The following is an 18,708-nucleotide window of genomic DNA, read 5'->3' on the forward strand; positions in this document are numbered from 1 at the left end:
GACCATCTGCTGCTTCAGACCAGGTTCTGGACCAGTCCCTGGTCTGTGGGACCATCTGCTGCTTCAGACCAGGTTCTGGACCAGTCCCTGGTCTGTGGGACCATCTGCTGCTTCAGACCAGGTCCTGGACCAGTCCCTGGTCTGTGGGACCATCTGCTGCTTCAGACCAGGTCCTGGACCAGTCCCTGGTCTGTGGGACCATCTGCTGCTTCAGACCAGGTTCTGGACCAGTCCCTGGTCTGTGGGACCATCTGCTGCTTCAGACCAGGTTCTGGACCAGTCCCTGGTCTGTGGGACCATCTGCTGCTTCAGACCAGGTTCTGGACCAGTCCCTGGTCTGTGGGACCATCTGCTGCTTCAGACCAGGTCCTGGACCAGTTCCTGGTCTGTGGGACCATCTGCTGCTTCAAACGAAAAGTGGACAGTAAATCCGGATGGATGGCGCCCGCAGCAGGCTGTAAGCCCCGCCTACATATGGATGGCGCCCGCAGCAGGCGGTAAGCCCCGCCTACATATGGATGGCGCCCGCAGCAGGCGGTAAGCCCCGCCTACATATGGATGGCGCCCGCAGCAGGCGGTAAGCCCCGCCTACATATGGATGGCGCCCGCAGCAGGCGGTAAGCCCCGCCTACATATGGATGGCGCCCGCAGCAGGCTGTAAGCCCCGCCTACATATGGATGGCGCCCGCAGCAGGCGGTAAGCCCCGCCTACATATGGATGGCGCCCGCAGCAGGCGGTAAGCCTCGCCTACATATGGATGGCGCCCGCAGCAGGCGGTAAGCCTCGCCTACATATGGATGGCGCCCGCAGCAGGCTGTAAGCCCCGCCTACATATGGATGGCGCCCGCAGCAGGCGGTAAGCCCCGCCTACATATGGATGGCGCCCGCAGCAGGCGGTAAGCCCCGCCTACATATGGATGGCGCCCGCAGCAGGCTGTAAGCCCCGCCTACATATGGATGGCGCCCGCAGCAGGCGGTAAGCCCCGCCTACATATGGATGGCGCCCGCAGCAGGCGGTAAGCCCCGCCTACATATGGATGGCGCCCGCAGCAGGCGGTAAGCCCCGCCTACATATGGATGGCGCCCACAGCAGGCGGTAAGCCCCGCCTACATATGGATGGCGCCCGCAGCAGGCGGTAAGCCCCGCCTACATATGGATGGCGCCCGCAGCAGGCGGTAAGCCCCGCCTACATATGGATGGCGCCCGCAGCAGGCGGTAAGCCCCGCCTACATATGGATGGCGCCCGCAGCAGGCGGTAAGCCCCGCCTACATATGGATGGCGCCCGCAGCAGGCGGTAAGCCCCGCCTCCATGTGGAGGAAACAGAGCAGGCAGAGAAATTCAATGAGAGGAGAAGAGAAAGAAAAATGGAACTTTTTGTTTTTTTTGTCCCAGTTTTTAACATTTTTAATGTTTTATTTTTTATTTTTACGTTTTTGCTTCCGAACTTCAGGTTTATTGATTTGAACAGGAAGTAAGTCGCCTGCTTCCACAGCCAAACAACTTCACTTACAGTTAGCAAATATTTCTGGAAGTAAACCGATTTCTTTTTCATTCTTCTGACCTTTGTTATGAAGGTCCCACCTGGAGAAGACGGCTCTTCCCTTCACCTCCGACCGCAGTTGGAAGAGAATTAAAGAATGGTGAACAGTTGTCCAGTCCAACGGTACAAAGCCCATCTGAACCAGCCATGTTCACCCCTCTGGGATGACAAAGTCTCTCTGAAATGCCATGAAATGATGAGGTTGAACGATTCCCCGTCTCGTAACTTGCCTTCTGCAGGAGACAGACAAGGAGGTAAAAAGAGGCGTGGATGGACCTTGTTGGCCTTCTGGGCCTGTTAGGCCTCCTGGTTCCCGGGGGCCAGTCGACTTTGGGAGCTGGTCGACCTCCAGAGACATAAGACCAGTGGACGAGATGAGACCCAGGAAAGAGACTGTGTGGACATGAAAAGATTGTGGAGCAGTTGTAGAACCGTTCCAGACCCGATGTGGTTGGACCAGATCCAGATAAGGGGGCTCCATCCTGTTCTTCACCAAACACATGTCTCTGGATCTTTCTCTGCATCATTCATGTTTTTGTCTCGCAGAAGCTCTTTGACTTCAGATGTCAGCACTTCCACCCTCCCCCAAAGCGTCACTTGACAAACTGTTTCCATTCAGCGCTTCACAAATGAGCAGCCGCAGACACACAGTCAGCTGAGACTGAAACCTATCTCCAAACACGCATGTTTCCATGGCATCGGAGACGAGAAGCCAGAGGACGTCTCAAGAGACGGACAGGCTGGGGGTGGAGACCAAGCGGCGACCTCCAGCGGTTAAAAGTGAAGACTAAGCAGTGATGTTTGATGAGCCTGTCATCCACGAGGGGCTCCAAAGCAGAGCTTAGGGTTAAAAAGACCAAATAAACATGTTTACAGCCTGCTGCAAAAAACATTTTAGGTTTAATAGCTCAGGTTTTCCAAACCAATTTCATCTCAAAATTTGGCATAATTAGGGGCGTGTCCTTTTGATTGACAGGTACCTGGTAAGAAGGCAGATTGTAGCACAACTTTTAGCCGACTAACAGCGTGATTTAGCTTTAGCTCGCCTACCCATAGACATCATATATACGTTGACGCTTCGTTGAGCGCTGGAGAGTAAACCAGCGTCGCCGCCATATTGGATGGGTCTCCGCCATATTGGATGGGTATCTGCTTTGGAGTCTTGCTGCAGATCAACGTAGTTTCCCCACAAAACTGTTTTCTGTGGAACAACGTGTATATATTACACACAAACAAAACACTTTTCTACATGACTGGTTTATAAATAATGTTCACACAGTGAATAATCTACTAAATGCAAATGAAAAAGTTTACTCCTATGAGGTTTTTATGGAAAAAATGTAAAACTCTCTTTGTAAAACTCACAAAGAGAGTTTTACATGGTAGCATAATTACCGCCACCAAGGAGGTCATGTTTTTACCAGCTTAATCTGTCTGTCTGTTTGTGTTCAAGATAAATAAAAAAGTTATGGGCGGATTTTCATGAAATTTCCAGGACGAAAAGGAATAAATGGTTTAATTTAGGTGGTGATCCGGATCATCGTTTGGATCCAGGAACACTCTCCGAGTGTTTTTCTGGGTAACTTTTGAATTGCAAAGTTTTGATACAATACTTTATTTTCAGACTTTGTACAACTGTACTTCTATTTTGATAAATTAATACATGTAAATAAAAGGAAGAGTCCGCTGTAGTCAAGAGAAAGCAGCAACTATTCCCGTATTTTGTTCAGCATACGGTTGCAATAACCAGCGAAATGTTGAAAGCAAATCGTGTGGAATTACATTTCACAAGGTTGAATAATAATTTATGTAACCACATAAAAACAAATAAATCCAAATGCATCAATAAACAATCAATCATGTTAGTGTCAAAATCATTTATTCATCTATTCATAATGCAGCTACCTTATGTCTGAGTTAAACAGCATATAAAAATACTTTAGCATAAAAGCATGTTGTTTTTAATGTTTTGCAGTGATCTGTATCATAACAACTGCGATGGACTGGCGAGCTGTTCATGGTGTACCCTGCCTGTCACCCAAAGCCAGCTGGGATAGGCTCCAGCTTCCCCGCGACCCTGAATTGGATTAAGCGGTTCAGAAAATGAATGAATGAATGTATCATAACAATATCTCTGTCCTTTGTAACAAACCAAACTGAGAAAAATCAGGTAAAAATTAGTGAAGTTATTGTCGTGGTTGGACCTACACCTTACAGATAAATGCATTGGAGACGCATGGAGACCCATCCAAGATGGCGGCGCGATGAGACGTCAGCTCGTAGAGGCAGCATGATACGATGCAGCGTCTATGTATATATGTCTATTCCTCCGTTAGCTGGTTAGCTGATGTTAGCTAATGGGATTGGTTAGCTCTTAGCCACAGACAGGCAGGATTTGATGGGTGTCAATCCTCCACCCCCTCACAGCTTCGCTCTCAGCGCCACCTCTTTGTCCAGCATTGTATTTTCCAGAAGAGACGGCATGATGCTGACAAGATGGCGATGGTGGAAACCGCCCAATTAGCCTAATTTGGAAAAAAAATATTATTTAAATTTTATTGGGCTTCAGAAATGATGATGTTACAGGCTCCATTCATCTTTTATTTATTTGTCTATGGTGGATACAGAGGAGGTTTCCGTAGAAGTGGAGCCAGATGGAGTTCAGGTCCATGAGTGGCGGCGTGAAGGGAAGCTGTTGATCATGGATCATGTGTCTGTTGGTAGAGCATGTCTAGATCAGACCAGTCCAGACCTCCATCAGGCTGGTCCCCCTTTAACTTGAAGCTGGAGATCTTCTTCATTCCTGACCACACATCCCTCAGGTTATTCTGCTGGAGCTGCTTCCCTCCTGCACTTCTTCATCATTGTTTGGAGTTGTTTTTGTGTTGTCTTCCATTACTCCAGCCCTTCCTGGAGGCTTATTTAGTAGTTTTTTCAGGTCTCTGGTGATCCAGGGTTTGTTAGTGGGAAGCGTCTCACTGTTCTTGTTGGGACGATGGTGTTCACACAGAAGTTGATTTAATCTGTCATTCATGCAACAGATGTCCACTTCATGAGGTTCACAGAGGAAATCCCAGTCTGTGTCCTCACAGCGTCCTCTCAGAGCATCTTCAGCTTCACTGGACCAGGTTGTAACAGTCTGCGTGATGACTGGTTGCTGCTGAACGATGGGCTTGCAGGTGGAGGTGAGAAGAACCAGATTATGGTCTGATGTTCCTGGAAGACGCAGGACAGAGCAGCTGGATGCAGAAAATCAGTCCAACATCTGACAGACTGCTGGAACATTAGTAACGTTGCAGAGAGGGAGTCGATAAAGTCTCGAGAGATCACAGTGAATTTGTTGGAGCTGAAGATGGGACAGGCTGTCTGCAGCAGTACCAGGTATGATATAACCTGCTACCAGAATAACACAGGTAACTCTGGGTCAATGATACAGAGGAAAACTCAAAAAAGATCTTTACACACGGGACTGATGCAAATAAGCAGAATGAAATTGCTTATAATTTGGAGGTGAAAAATTATATGGTGAATAAATCAAGAAGATTCTAAAACAAATTCCCAAAGTGGCAAAAAACAAAGATGGTTTCCACATGAAGCGACAACGATGTTGTGTTGATGCTGGAAAAGAAAGAAAAAGACTCTGGGTTCATCCAAATCTAGAAAAGAGAAGTTGTTTGGTCCAGGATCTGAAGCTGTACCGCAGTCGCTTCAGGACAGACTTTAGGACAGAATTCAGGATAGACTTTTGGACGTTTGTGGGACAATCTGAGGATCTGCTTCAGCAGCTAGCTACTAGCTTGAAGCAGCCATGATCGTTTGAGGTAGCAGCGACAAAGTGACACCTGCGGAGCCCGCGACAAGCTCTGGTTGGTCGCCCTCTCTGATTGGTTGACTCTGTCTCCATCCATCAGATGAAAAAAACTTGACCTAAAGTTGGGCTGCATGGTGGTGTAGTGGTTAGCACCGTGGCCTCCCAGCAAGAATAGACAAGGAACTTACATAGTCCCATCTGGACAGTCATCTTGACCACTAAAAGCCTTTTAATACCACATTAACTTCTACATTATATATATACACACACACGCACTTTTTAAACTCTATCACACACATCCCTACCATGACAGACACATCGGGAGGCAACATGCTAGTCAGGGGAAGCCTGGACTCAAACCAACAACTTCCACATTAGCAGACGCCTTACTCTTTCACCTGAACCTTCGCTGCCCTAAATGGGTCGCTGGTTCGAGTCTCAGCTGGAGGGAGGTTGGAACAACGGCATTTCTGTGTGGAGTTTGCATGTTCTCCCCGTGTATCCGGGTTCTCCGGCTTCCTCCCACTGTCCAAACACATGCGTGTTAGGTTGACTGATCAGTCTAAATTCTCCTTAGGAGTGAGCACGGAAGGTTAACTGTCTCTCTGTGTTGGCCCATTCAGGTTGTACCTGCCTCTTGCCTGATAACTCCACCCCTGCGACCCAGAAGTGGATGGAAGTGTAGAAAATGAATGAATGAACCTCTGTTGGAATCCACAAACTTCTGAATGAAAGGCAATTCATTTTACCATTATGCCACTACAGTCCGTCTTCACACCCTGGTAGGAGCATTAATATTTTATTTGTACAGAGAGTCCACACTTTAACAGCTAAAGACTTTGACAGAACAGTACACAGCACTCTGCGTACAACAACTGGCATACTACTATGCCAGGAGATATGTGCTATGACTTTTGGTCATAGCACATATCTCCTGAATGAGATGAACAGTTCAACGTTTGAAGGGTAGAAGTGAGGCAACAGGTGTGGGAGGAGTAGTGTCTCAAACATTTTGCAGGAAATATAACCATTTTATCTGAAGCATTTTAGGAAAAACTTAATATTCAACTGCCACTTCTGCACATTTTATTTTTTACTTCAAACAAAATCTTTGCATTTTGTGTTCAACTTTTGAAGACTGACATTACACAAACTTTAACATATTTATGCAGACAGCCCACACCAACTACACTGTTTGAAGCTGAAGTCAAAGCACTTCAATGGGTCAGTGTGCAGTACACTGGGGGTGTCAACTAGCATGCCATCATGGTGCACAATATTTAAGACTGGATTTGAACCCTTGCATTGTATACAAATGCGTACCTGTGTACCGGTTCAGAAAATGGACCAATCGCTGAGCAGAATTCTGTTTTGTCTAATCACAGGAACGGATTTGAATACATTGACAAAAGCTTGAATAACTTGAAAAGTTCACATGTTACAAACACCAAAAGTCGTAGAAAATATCTCCTGAATCTGAAGAGTTTGATACTTGAATGGTTGAAATGAGACAAACGGTGTAGGAGGAGTAACTTTTCAAACATTTTACAAGAAAGACAGTGGACACCGGGACTGAGACGAAACCGGACACTGCAAACCGGTGCAGAGCTCCGAACCCCCGATGAAGCTGTTTTCAGCTCATTATGCAAAAACTGACCAATCGTAGAGCTGAATTCTTTTAACGTCCGATCCCCATTTGGTTTGAAGGACTTTCATCCAATCACAAGGCTGAATTTATCTTTACAAAATGCTAAATATCTCAAAAACTACAAAGATTTAAAATGACAAAAGTCGGAGCACACACACGTCCTGAAGGAGCTGCAGGATTTAAGATCGGAATGATTCTGAATGACTTGAACAGTGCAGGAGTAGTAGCATGTACAGGAGTAGTAGCATGTAGCATGCCAAATTTTGGCATGCTACATGCAACTACTTGAATAAAGATGTTAATAACATATTAATAAAATAAATTATTAATGTGAAAGCCCTATGGGCATTCACTTTAATAATCAGTTGTTTCTGTAATCAACTCTAATCAGTTGTTTCCGGAAAAAGGCACCAACAAATCTCTGTATAATATGAACCTGGTTTTGGAGAATAGTGACTTACAGACATAGATGCATAGACGCTGCGTAGTATCACGCTGTCTATACGAGCTGACGTATCATCACGCCGCCATCTTGGATGGGTCTCCATGCGCCTCCAATGCATTTATTTGTAAGATGTAGGTCCAACCACGACAATAATTTCGCCAGTTTTTACCTGATTTTGGTCAAAGTTTGGTTTGTTACAAAGGACAGAGATATTATGGTTTAGATACCTGCAAAACATTTTAAAACGACGTGCTTTTATGATAAAACATTTTTATAATGCTATTTAACTAAGACATAAGGCAGCTACTATATAAATAAATGTATAAATGAAATTGGTACTAACATGTTTGTTTATTGATGCATTTGGATTTGTCTGTTATTATCTGGTCAAATAAATTTTTATTCAACCTTGTGAAACGTAATTCCACACGATCTGCTTTCAATATTTCGCCGGTTATTGCAACCGTATGCTGAACAAAATATGGGAATAGTTGCTGGCTTTCTCTTGACTATGGTTGACTCTTTCTTTTATTTAGATTTATTCATTTATCAATATAGAGATGCAGTCGTACACAGTCTAAAAATAAAGGATTGTATCAAAACTCTGCAATTCAAAGGTTACCCAGAAAAACTCGGAGAGCGCAAACTTCCACCAAGGCCTTTAAAAATTTCTAGATCCAAACAGTGATCTGGATCACCACCTAAATTAAATCAGTTCTTCCTTTTCACATTTCCTGAAAAGTCCTGGAAATTTAGGATATAATAGGAGTAAATTTGTCATTTGCAATTAGTAGATTATTCTCTGTGTTAACATTATTTATCAACCAATTATGTAGAAAAGTGGGCTAGGGTTAGTGTAGTATATACGTGTTGTTACACAGAAAACAGTTATGTGGGGAAACTACGTTGACTTTGCAGCAAGACTCGAAAGCAGAGACCCATCCAATATGGCGGCGAGGCTCTCCAGCGCTCAGAGAGGCGTCGATGTCTATATGATGCTTATGTCTATGTGTAGATGATGTCTATGCTTGCAGATCTAGGAACGGCGCATGCGCTTTCCAGTTGAACCGAACAGACTTAGGGGTATAGGAAGTCCAAAATGGCGATGGACGGAATGATGTCCACGTCTTCGGGTCTGTCTTATCACAATGCGGCAGATTTTTACCCCCGAAAGTTCGGGCCGAAGCCGGACGTGGTTCCGTCCGGGGTGACGGAGAGGAAGGTGGGCCCGCTGGATAAACCTGACATGGTGTCGGTGGATGTCATTAACATCAAAGATCCAGGTTTGTTATGCTAACAGCTAGCTGCAGTTTGCTAACAGCTGTTTCATCCCAGATGGCGCGTTTTGGTCGCGGTGGAAACATCAGTTTACAGGCAGCGGTGCGCCGTGAGGCCCTCTGCCCTAAGCCTGCACCACGAAGCTGGGGTTTGTCTTTAGGGTTTAGCTGGGTTTCCAGAACCAGGACGCTGCTTCACTTCTGGATGGAGGACGTCACCATGGTAACCTGGGCTGGAGGACGTCACCATGGTAACCTGGGCTGGAGGACGTCACTATGGTAACCTGGTCGGAGGAAGTCACCATGGTAACCTGGGCTGGAGGACGTCACCATGGTAACCTAGGCAGGAGGAAGTCACCATGGTAACCTGGTCTGGAGGAAGTCACCATGGTAACCTGGGCTGGAGGAAGTCACCATGGTAACCTGGGCTGGAGGACGTCACCATGGTAACCTGGGCTGGAGGACGTCACTATGGTAACCTAGGCAGTAGGAAGTCACCATTGTAACCTGGTCCGGAGGAAGTCACCATGGTAACCTGGGCTGGAGGACGTCACCATGGTAACCTAGGCAGGAGGAAGTCACCATTGTAACCTGGTCCGGAGGACGTCACCATGGTAACCTGGGCTGGAGGACGTCACCATGGTAACCTAGGCAGGAGGATGTCACGATGGTAACCTGGGCCGGACGGCTGCTCCGGAGTAGGTTATGCGATGTAAAGGAAAAACGGAGGAAGTTCTGCCCAAACTGGGCTGTACCGAAGTAATCAAAAGACTGTCCATTTATATTGTCTGATAAATCAGGGATGTTCTGCCAGCATCTCTTCCTGGCTGTTGCTATGGTAACATCGTCACGTTTTGCCTGGTGAGGTAGCTGATCTGCAGGGTTTCTCCATGTTTGATTAATCAGAGGTTACAAACTCCGTCCCCTTTTTACCGGTGAAGGATGACTAGTTTATGGTCCAGTTAATGGTAGGAAACTGGTATTTGCATATTTTCTTTCACACAGTCCTGTAATTGTGTTGTTTTGGTTAACATGGACATTTCTTTCTCAGACATTCCTGTGCACAAGAAGAAACACGAACATGACACCTTCATCCTGGTGAGTGATGTGATACTTTAGATGTTTCTTTCATTTTCCATTTAATGTCAACCATTAATCTGGGTAAAATCTAGATTACAGTGTCAGTTCCCTGGATTACAGTGTCAGTAACCTGGATTACAGTGTCAGTAATCTGGATTACAGTGTCAGTAATCTGGATTACAGTGTCAGTAATCTAGATTACAGTGTCAGTAATCTGGATTACAGTGTCAGTAATATGGATTACAGTGTCAGTAATCTAGATTACAGTGTCAGTAATCTAGATTAAAGTGTCAGTAATCTGGATTACAGTGTCAGTAATCTAGATTACAGTGTCAGTAATATCGATTACAGTGTCAGTAATCTGGATTACAGTGTCAGTAATATGGATTACAGTGTCAGTAATCTAGATTACAGTGTCAGTAACCTAGATTACAGTGTCAGTAATCTAGATTACACTGTCAGTAACCTAGATTATAGTGTCAGTAATCTGGATTTCAGTGTCAGTAATCTGGATTATAGTGTCAGTAATCTGGATTATAGTGTCAGTAATCTGGATTACGGTGTCAGTAATCTAGATTACACTGTCAGTAACCTAGATTAGTGTCAATTACCTGGATTACAGTGTCAGTAACCTAGATTATAGTGTCAGTAATCTAGATTACAGTGTCAGTAATCTGGATTACGGTGACAGTAATCTAGATTACAGTGTCAGTAATATGGATTAGTGTCAGTAATCTGGATTGCAGTGTCAGTAACCTAGATTACAGTGTCAGTAACCTAGATTATAGTGTCAGTAATCTGGATTACAGTGTCAGTAATCTGGATTACAGTGTCAGTAATCTAGATTACAGTGTCAGTAATCTAGATTACAGTGTCAGTAATCTGGATTACAGTGTCAGTAATTTAGATTATAATGTCAGTAACCTGGATTATAGTGTCAGTAATTTAGATTGTAATGTCAGTAACCTGGATTGTAGTGTCAATAACCTCGATTACAGTGTCAGTAATCTGGATTGTAGTGTCAGTAATTTATATTATAATGTAAGTAACCAGGATTATAATGTCAGTACCCTGGATTATAGTGTCAGTAACCTGGATTACAGTGTCAGTAACCTGTATTATAGTGTCAGTAACCAGGATTATAATGTCAGTAACCAGGATTATAATGTCAGTACCCTGGATTACAGTGTCAGTAACCTGGATTATAGTGTCAGTAACCAGGATTATAATGTCAGTACCCTGGATTATAGTGTCAGTAACCTGGATTACAGTGTCAGTAACCTGTATTATAGTGTCAGTAACTTGGATTATAGTGTCAGTAACCCGGATTACAGTGTCAGTAACCTGGATTACAGTGTCAGTAACCTGGATTATAGTGTCAGTAACCTGGATTACAGTGTCAGTAACCTGGTTTATAGTGTCAGTAACCTGGATCATAGTGTCAGTAACCTGGATTACAGTGTCAGTAACATGAATTGTAGTGTCAGTAACCTGGATTATAGTGTCAGTAACCTTGATTATAGTGTCAGTAACCTGGATTAAAGTGTCAGTAACCTGGATTAAAGTGTCAGTAACCTGGATTATAGTGTCAGTAACCTGGATTACAGTGCAAGTAACCTGGATTATAATGTCAGTAACAAGGATTACAGTGTCAGTAACCTGGTTTATAGTGTCAGTAACCTGGATTACAGTGTCCCTAACCTGGATTATAGTGTCAGTAACCTGGATTAAAGTGTCAGTAACCTGGATTAAAGTGTCAGTAACCTAGATTACAGTGTCAGTAACCTAGATTACAGTGTCAGTAACCTGGATTATAGTGTCAGTAACCTGGGTTACAGTGTCAGTAACCTGGATTACAGTGTCAGTAACCTAGATTACAGTGCCAGTAACCTGGGTTACAGTGTCAGTAACCTGAATTACAGTGTCAGTAACCTGGATTACAGTGTCAGTAACCTGGATTATAGTGTCAGTAACCTGGATTAAAGTGTCAGTAACCTGGATTATAGTGTCAGTAACCTGGGTTTACAGTGTCAGTAACCTGGATTACAGTGTCATTAACCTGGATTACAGTGTCATTAACCTGGATTATAGTGTCAGTAACCTGGATTACAGTGTCAGTAACCTGGATTATAATGTCAGTAACCTGGATTATAGTGTCAGTAACCTGGATTATAGTGTCAGTAACCTGGATTACAGTGTCAGTAACCTGGATTATAGTGTCAGTAACCTGGATTACAGTGTCAGTAACCTGGATTATAGTGTCATTAACCTGGATTATAGTGTCAGTAACCTGGATTATAGTGTCAGTAACCTGGATTATAATGTCAGTAACCTGGATTATAGTGTCAGTAACCTGGATTATAGTGTCAGTAACCTGGATTACAGTGTCAGTAACCTGGATTATAATGTCAGTAACCTGGATTATAGTGTCAGTAACCTGGATTAAAGTGTCAGTAACCTGGATTATAGTGTCAGTAACCTGGATTACAGTATCAGTAACCTGGAAAGGTTTTTGCTATGGCCGGGGTGGGCGACCTACATTACCTAGAAGCCAACACTGCTTCCTCGTTGGAACTGAAATAATAGAAGGAATGGAGTTATCTTACACCCGCAGGGAAACCAGTATTTACAACGCAACGTATCAGTATTGACAATTAGGTTGGCAGAATTTAGTCATTTATTCAAACTATTGCCTAAAGACTAAATCAATTCCAAAAACTGGGAGTGAGAATCCTTCTGAGTGGGAGTGGGATGGGATTGGGAGTAATTTTATTGGGATTGGGACTGACAGGTCTTTTTATTTTGCTTTGGCTCAGGATTTGGATGGGACTAGATGTTTTCTGTGGGATTGGGGTGAGACAGTAGTAAAAATCCACTCCTGTGTCTCCTGTGAAGATGTTTTCATTAGTAGAGAAGTCAGACCATCAGGACGGTCGTCCTTACTTTCCTGTGGACATGTTTTCTGTGGAACTGGATGGATGTAAAACATCTTCCAGGCAGATGGGACAATGTGTGTGTCCCAGGACTGCTGCAGTATGAACGGTCCTTCTGGGACAAGGAAAGGTCTGCTGAAGCCAAACAGCTGTTGTACCCCAAACCTCCACCTGGTGGCAGCGGAGGACAACCTTAGATAACTGCTCCGCTTCCTCATCTCAGTTGTTTCATCATCATCATCACCTTTCCTTCACATTAAGGAGCGCGGTTTCATCCTCTACAAACTTCCCATGTTCAGCACACATGTTCAGAGCATGACCTATGGTGTGTGTGTGTGTGTGTGTGTGTGTGTGTGTGTGTGTGTGTGTGTGTGTGTGTGAAATCGGACTTGTGCAGGTTTTCTGTGATAATTGTTTGCAACGTTCATGTTTTTGTTCCTGTCAAGCAGTAAATCTTCGATCCCATGCAGTCATCTATATACTCACGCCCGTGTGCTTTGACCTGCAGGGCACCATCCATCCCTTTAGGAAATCCCACAGATCCATCTTTGGGAAACTTCAGCAGGAATTCCGGTTGGTGGCCTCAGACAGACGGGTGAGTGAGATCAAACCGTTGTTCCATCCAGCCGTCAGCATCAGGAGATCCTCAGATTATAATCCAATTACACTGTAAGCTTGTTAGATGCTGGAGTCAAAGCTGAGCACCTCCATTAATCCTGTTTTCTGACTGGGTCACCATGTTCTGGTGAAAGGAGGAAATACACCGAGATAACATCAGCTGGATGCCGCCGCCGTCATCTTCTCTGCAGGTCGTCTGCTTCATGGAATGGGAATCCAGAACTGGTTCCACCAGAACCGGTTCCTCCAGAACCATAACTGTTCATCTGAGTTTCTGTAGATGGACCTGAGGTACATTTGTACCTACATATGTCAAGGGTTCCCCCTCTTGGATCTGTGCCACAACACTAACTGTCCCAGTATAGGCGTATAGAAGCCAGTATATACTGGTATGAATTTGTAAAAGCTGATATGAGTTTGTATAAATCATAGACCGTATATGAAAGATGGACGGAGCCCTTGGCGGTTAAAAGTGAAGCCTATGCGGAAGTGTATAAAACTGCAGTTCCCCCTTCATCCACTAGGGGCTGCAAAACAGAGCAAATCCCTATAGACTCCCATGTTAAAAAGACCAACTTCACAGCAGAAATAAACATGTTTACAGCAGAAATAAACGTGTTTACAGCATGAATAAACATGTTTACAGCAGAAATAAACATGTTTACAGCCTGGTTCAAAAATCCATTTTAGGTTTAATAGGTCAGGTTTACCTTCATGACAACTGTGGGGGGAGTGAATTTTTCTCTAACTCGCCCGTTTAAAAGTAATTTTATCTCCAAAGTTCTGCATATTTAGGGGCGTGTCCTTTTGATTGACAGGTACCTGATCTCCCACTTCAAGTCAGAAGAACGTAGAACAACCGCGGTTTTTTGCCGGTTAACAACGTGACTTAGCTTTAGCCCACTTACCTCTGTTAGCTGGTTAGCTCCTGTTATCTTCGGGTTAGCTCGGTTAGCTCTTAGCTACAGAAAGCTCGGAGTTCGCTCGATGTCAATCATCCACCATGACGCTCACAGCCCCCCTCTCAGCTCCACCTCTTTGCCCATATTTGTATTTTCCGGGCGAGACGACACGCATGCCCCTGCCAAGATGGCGATGGTAGGAACCGCCCACCGAGCTTCAATTCAGCTCTTCAGAAACCGACGGGTGACGTCACGGAGGCTCCACCCATATTTTTATATACAGTCTATGGTATAAATCCATAAGAATCCATGTTTGGTGTTATCTACTGTTAGCCAGCGTAGCAGGTGTTAACCGTTCTCAGATGCTGTTTTTAGTAGGGTTGCGCGGTATACCGGTACCAGTATAGTACAGGAATACTAGGACTTTGAAAACTGTTCTATACCAGCATTTAAAAACAAATGGTACTTTTTTTTTTTAATGCAAAAGAATTTGTAAATTGTCGCCGCATCTTAAAGTGCGATGAGGCCAGCGAGTGCGATGTCGCCGAGGTGGAACTGTAACATGAGGAGACTCCCACTGGTATAAGATGCTGCTTTTTTTCACAAAATTTAAATCCTGCGGCTTAAACAATGATGTGGTCACTGGCCAACGGGTCATTTTGTGCTTCATGATCACATCCTCATCATGGAAAACACACGAAGAAATGCATATGATGCAGCTTCCAGTTAAAAACCATTGATGTGGCTGTTGAAGAAGGAAATATAGCTGCTGCAGCTCAGTAAAGTCGTCGTAGTAGTCGCGGCTTACTCCTGGTGCGCTCAATAACCCGAAAGTTTTGGTTGACAGAGATGACTGGTCAGTCCCAGCTACAGAAAAACTCGTACATGCTGACAAAATATTCACCAAAGGTACGGTTTGGAAACTGAAATATGAAGGCGAGCACCTTCACCCCGAGACACCGCAGTGCAGCGATGCTACAGAGGAAGCAGTGAGCCTACAGTAACCAAAACACACAGAGCTAAAACCATGTATTTTAAAGATATTTTACGTTCTCAAAATCACCAGATGAGTTTAAAAGAAATTAACTAAAGTCAGCCACACAAACATGATTTTATACAGACATCCGATTGCCCGTTTAATCTTTCATATATGTTAGGCAAAGCCTTATATGAATGAACTATATTGATATGTATCTTTTTATAAAACATTCTATTAGCATACAACACTTTAACTTTTTTATATATTAAATATCCAATTTATTTTTCTAGTTTAGTCCATATGATTTTTCATTTTGTGAAACACAAACCTGTTGGAACAATGACAATGAGTAGAATAAAGCATTCAAATTAAAATAAGCGTAAATAAATGAAAATACTGCACCCCTTCTATACTGACCGAGGAAAATGTAGACACGCTTGTTTTCTTGACTAGAACGCTGAAAAACAATGCAACCAGCCAGCGAGGAGGAGTATTTGCAACTGCCGTGTTTTATTTTACATGGTTGTTTTAATTTGAAAGCCATTTCTTTGTTTTACTGGTTCTCTGAAAGGACTGAATTTCATTCCTATGTCAGTTATTTATTTTATTATTTGTGTTATTATTTCCAAAGTCTGTTTTAAAATAAATGATATATTAATGTTAGAGTGTGTTTCATCATTTTACAATAAGGATCAAAGTATCAAAAAGTATCACAATAAAATGGTGTCGGTATTAAAATAGAAATTTGGTAACAACTCACCTACCTAATTTGTAGGTGTCAGCTCAGAGACCATACAGAAAGATGGATGGAGCCTCCTGACGTCACATGTAGGTTTCTGAAGAGCTGAATGGAGTCTCAGTGGGCAGTTCCGATCGTCACCATCTTGGCAGCGTCACGCGTGTCATTGCTCCTGGAAAATATAAAAATGGGCAAAGAGCTGGAGCTGAGAGGGGGGTGTTGTGAATGTGGGGATGGATTTATCCATCTAACTGACACCAACAAACTGCGAGCTACCTGCAGCTAAAAGCTAATTCAGCTAGCCTGGAGCTAACAGATGTTAACTGAGGTACCGTCTCCCGCCAGATATCCAATACCTGATGGACATGAAGCTAATTATGCCAAATTTCAATATTAAATATCTAAATATTAATATCTAAACATAGCTAATACTCCCCTACCCCTCTGTGGATAAAAAATGGATACAGTTAATAAATATTATCAGTATATCAGAAAAGCACTGCAACCTTATTGATACCATATTTCACTACTACTGACAGACTGGCAGGCGGATGATGGACTGGCAGGTTCATCTAACAGATTTTCAAAATTATATTATAAAAAAAAAAAAAAAAAAGAAAAAATGTATATATATATATATATATATATATATATATATATATATATATATATATATACATACATACATACATACATACATACATACATACATACATACATACATACATACATACATATATATATATATATATATATATATATATATATATATATATATATATATATATATATATATATATATATAAAACAACCTGGGGCCGAGCCCCGCTGGGGTTGAAGGGTTAACACGGGAGTCTGTGGAGATTGACTGTTTTAGCCAGTTTGAGCAATTGTAAGCAACAGTTAGCAGATGTTGACAACTGTTAACCAGTGTTGTCTGTTCTTAGTAGGTGATATCCAGTGTTAGGCACTTTAAACAGTTGTTAGCCACAGTAAGCCTTTTTTTAGCAGGTGTTTTCCACCTTTAGCAGGTGTTACCCAACGTTAACCACAGTGAGCTGTTGTTAGCCACTGTTCGCTGTGTTAGTAGGTCTTAGCCAACTTTAACCACAGTAAGCTGGTGTTAGCCACTGTTCGCTGTGTTAGCAGGTGTTAGCAAGTGTTAGTCAACGTTAACCACAGTAAGCTGGTGTTAGCCACTGTTTGCTGTCTTAGCAGGTGTAAGCCAGTTTTAGCTAGTTGTAATTGTTGTTAACTGATCTTATTAACTGTTGCCTGAGTTAGTAGGTGTTTACTTGTGTTATCCAATGTTAGCTTATGGTAACAGTTACATGAAATTAGTAAATGCTAGTTGGTCTCAGCAGAAGCTGTCGTTTGTCACAGTTAAGTGGTGTATGCCGGTTTTGGCACACGCTTCTATATGCTACCTGGTGTTTGCAGTTGTTAACTAATCGTATCCACTGTTAGTTGGTGTTAGCAGGTATTAGCAAGGGTTAACTGATCTCAGCCACTGTTTGCTGATGTTAGCAGGTGTTAGCAGAACACCTATTAGCCAATATTAACAGATATTAGCCAGTGTTAGCCTGTACTAGCAGCTCCACCAGATGTTATTGGGTATCAATTGATCTTATCCACAGCTAGCAGGTGTTGCCCAATATTAGCTGGTGTTAGCCACAGTTAGCTAGTGTTAGCCACTGTTGTTATGTATTAACAGATCTTTTACCATTTTAGCTAATATTAGCAGGTGTTAACAGGTGTAAAGTGATCTTAGACACAGTTACGTAGTTTTAGAAGTCTTATTTACTGTTAACGTGTGTTAAGAGGTGTTAACCAATGTGAGTGGTTGTCAGCAAGTGTCAGCTGGTGTTAACTTTAGATAAGTAATGTTAGCAGTTGTTACCTGGTGTTAGCCACTGCTAGTCGGGGTTAACTGTTGCTATCCGCTGTTAGCTGGTGTTAGCTGGTGTTATCCACTGTTGGCTTGTGTTAGCAGGTGGAAACTGATCTTATCCACTATCAGCTAATGTGAGCAGGGATTAACCGATGCTAGCAGGTGGTATGATGTGTGAACTAATGTTAATGAATATTAGCTGGTTTTGGCCACTGCTAGTAATTGTCAGCAGCTTTACCTGGTGTTAATGACAGTTAGCTGGTGTTAGCAGGTATTAGTAGGTGATAACTGATTTGATCCACTTTGTTGTGTTAACAGGTGTCAACTGGTGTTATCCACTGGTTTTAGCAACTGTTAGCTTTTGTTAACCACGATTGTTAGCCACTGTTTGCCAGTGTTGACAGTAGTTTGCAGGTGTTGCGGGATCGGAGGTTGGTTGAGTTCTGTATTTTATGAAATTGTTACCCATAAAAATGTTTCGTCACATCACTGCCCGAAACTTTTGCACAGTCTGAACCGGATGTCTAACCCAACAAACAGAAGTTCACTCTTACCGGTGGACATGAAGCGGGTTGTTGACATAAAAAGTGAGCCATGTTTGGTTCATTCAGGACACTGTGTAATCTAATCCCAGGGCTCTATAGGGAAGCAAAACCCTTGCTTTAATCCACTTTGGGCAGTGTGTGGTCAAAGTGGATTAAAGGAAAATAACACTGAAAGATCCTTTCAGATTTATCATCTTATCTGCTGCTTTGTATCTTTTATTTATGATTTTTCTGCTTTTCCTTGGGTTCTAGCTCCACATCTGTCCAGCGTTTTGCTGTGAAACACTTTGGTTTGC

At 43.1% G+C, this 18,708-nt stretch overlaps 1 protein-coding gene across 2 annotated transcripts in view; it reads left to right on the forward strand.

Annotated features, from left to right (window-relative positions):
* Nucleotides 1-8,547: 8,547 nt before the first annotated feature.
* Nucleotides 8,548-18,708, forward strand: part of slc30a6 (solute carrier family 30 member 6) — a gene marked incomplete at its 5' end in the record, with an annotated part of 77,181 nt that continues 67,020 nt past the window's right edge. For both annotated transcript variants that reach the window (XM_079248613.1, XM_079248614.1), the window contains 3 exons: nt 8,548-8,731; nt 9,777-9,823; nt 13,247-13,333. In XM_079248613.1, coding sequence (XP_079104739.1) covers nt 8,548-8,731; nt 9,777-9,823; nt 13,247-13,333 — 318 coding nt within the window. The remainder of the gene's footprint in view (nt 8,732-9,776; nt 9,824-13,246; nt 13,334-18,708) is intronic.

This window comes from Telmatherina bonti (assembly GCF_933228915.1).
Source record: "Telmatherina bonti genome assembly, chromosome: 11".
In the NCBI taxonomy this organism is placed as follows: domain Eukaryota; kingdom Metazoa; phylum Chordata; class Actinopteri; order Atheriniformes; family Telmatherinidae; genus Telmatherina; species Telmatherina bonti.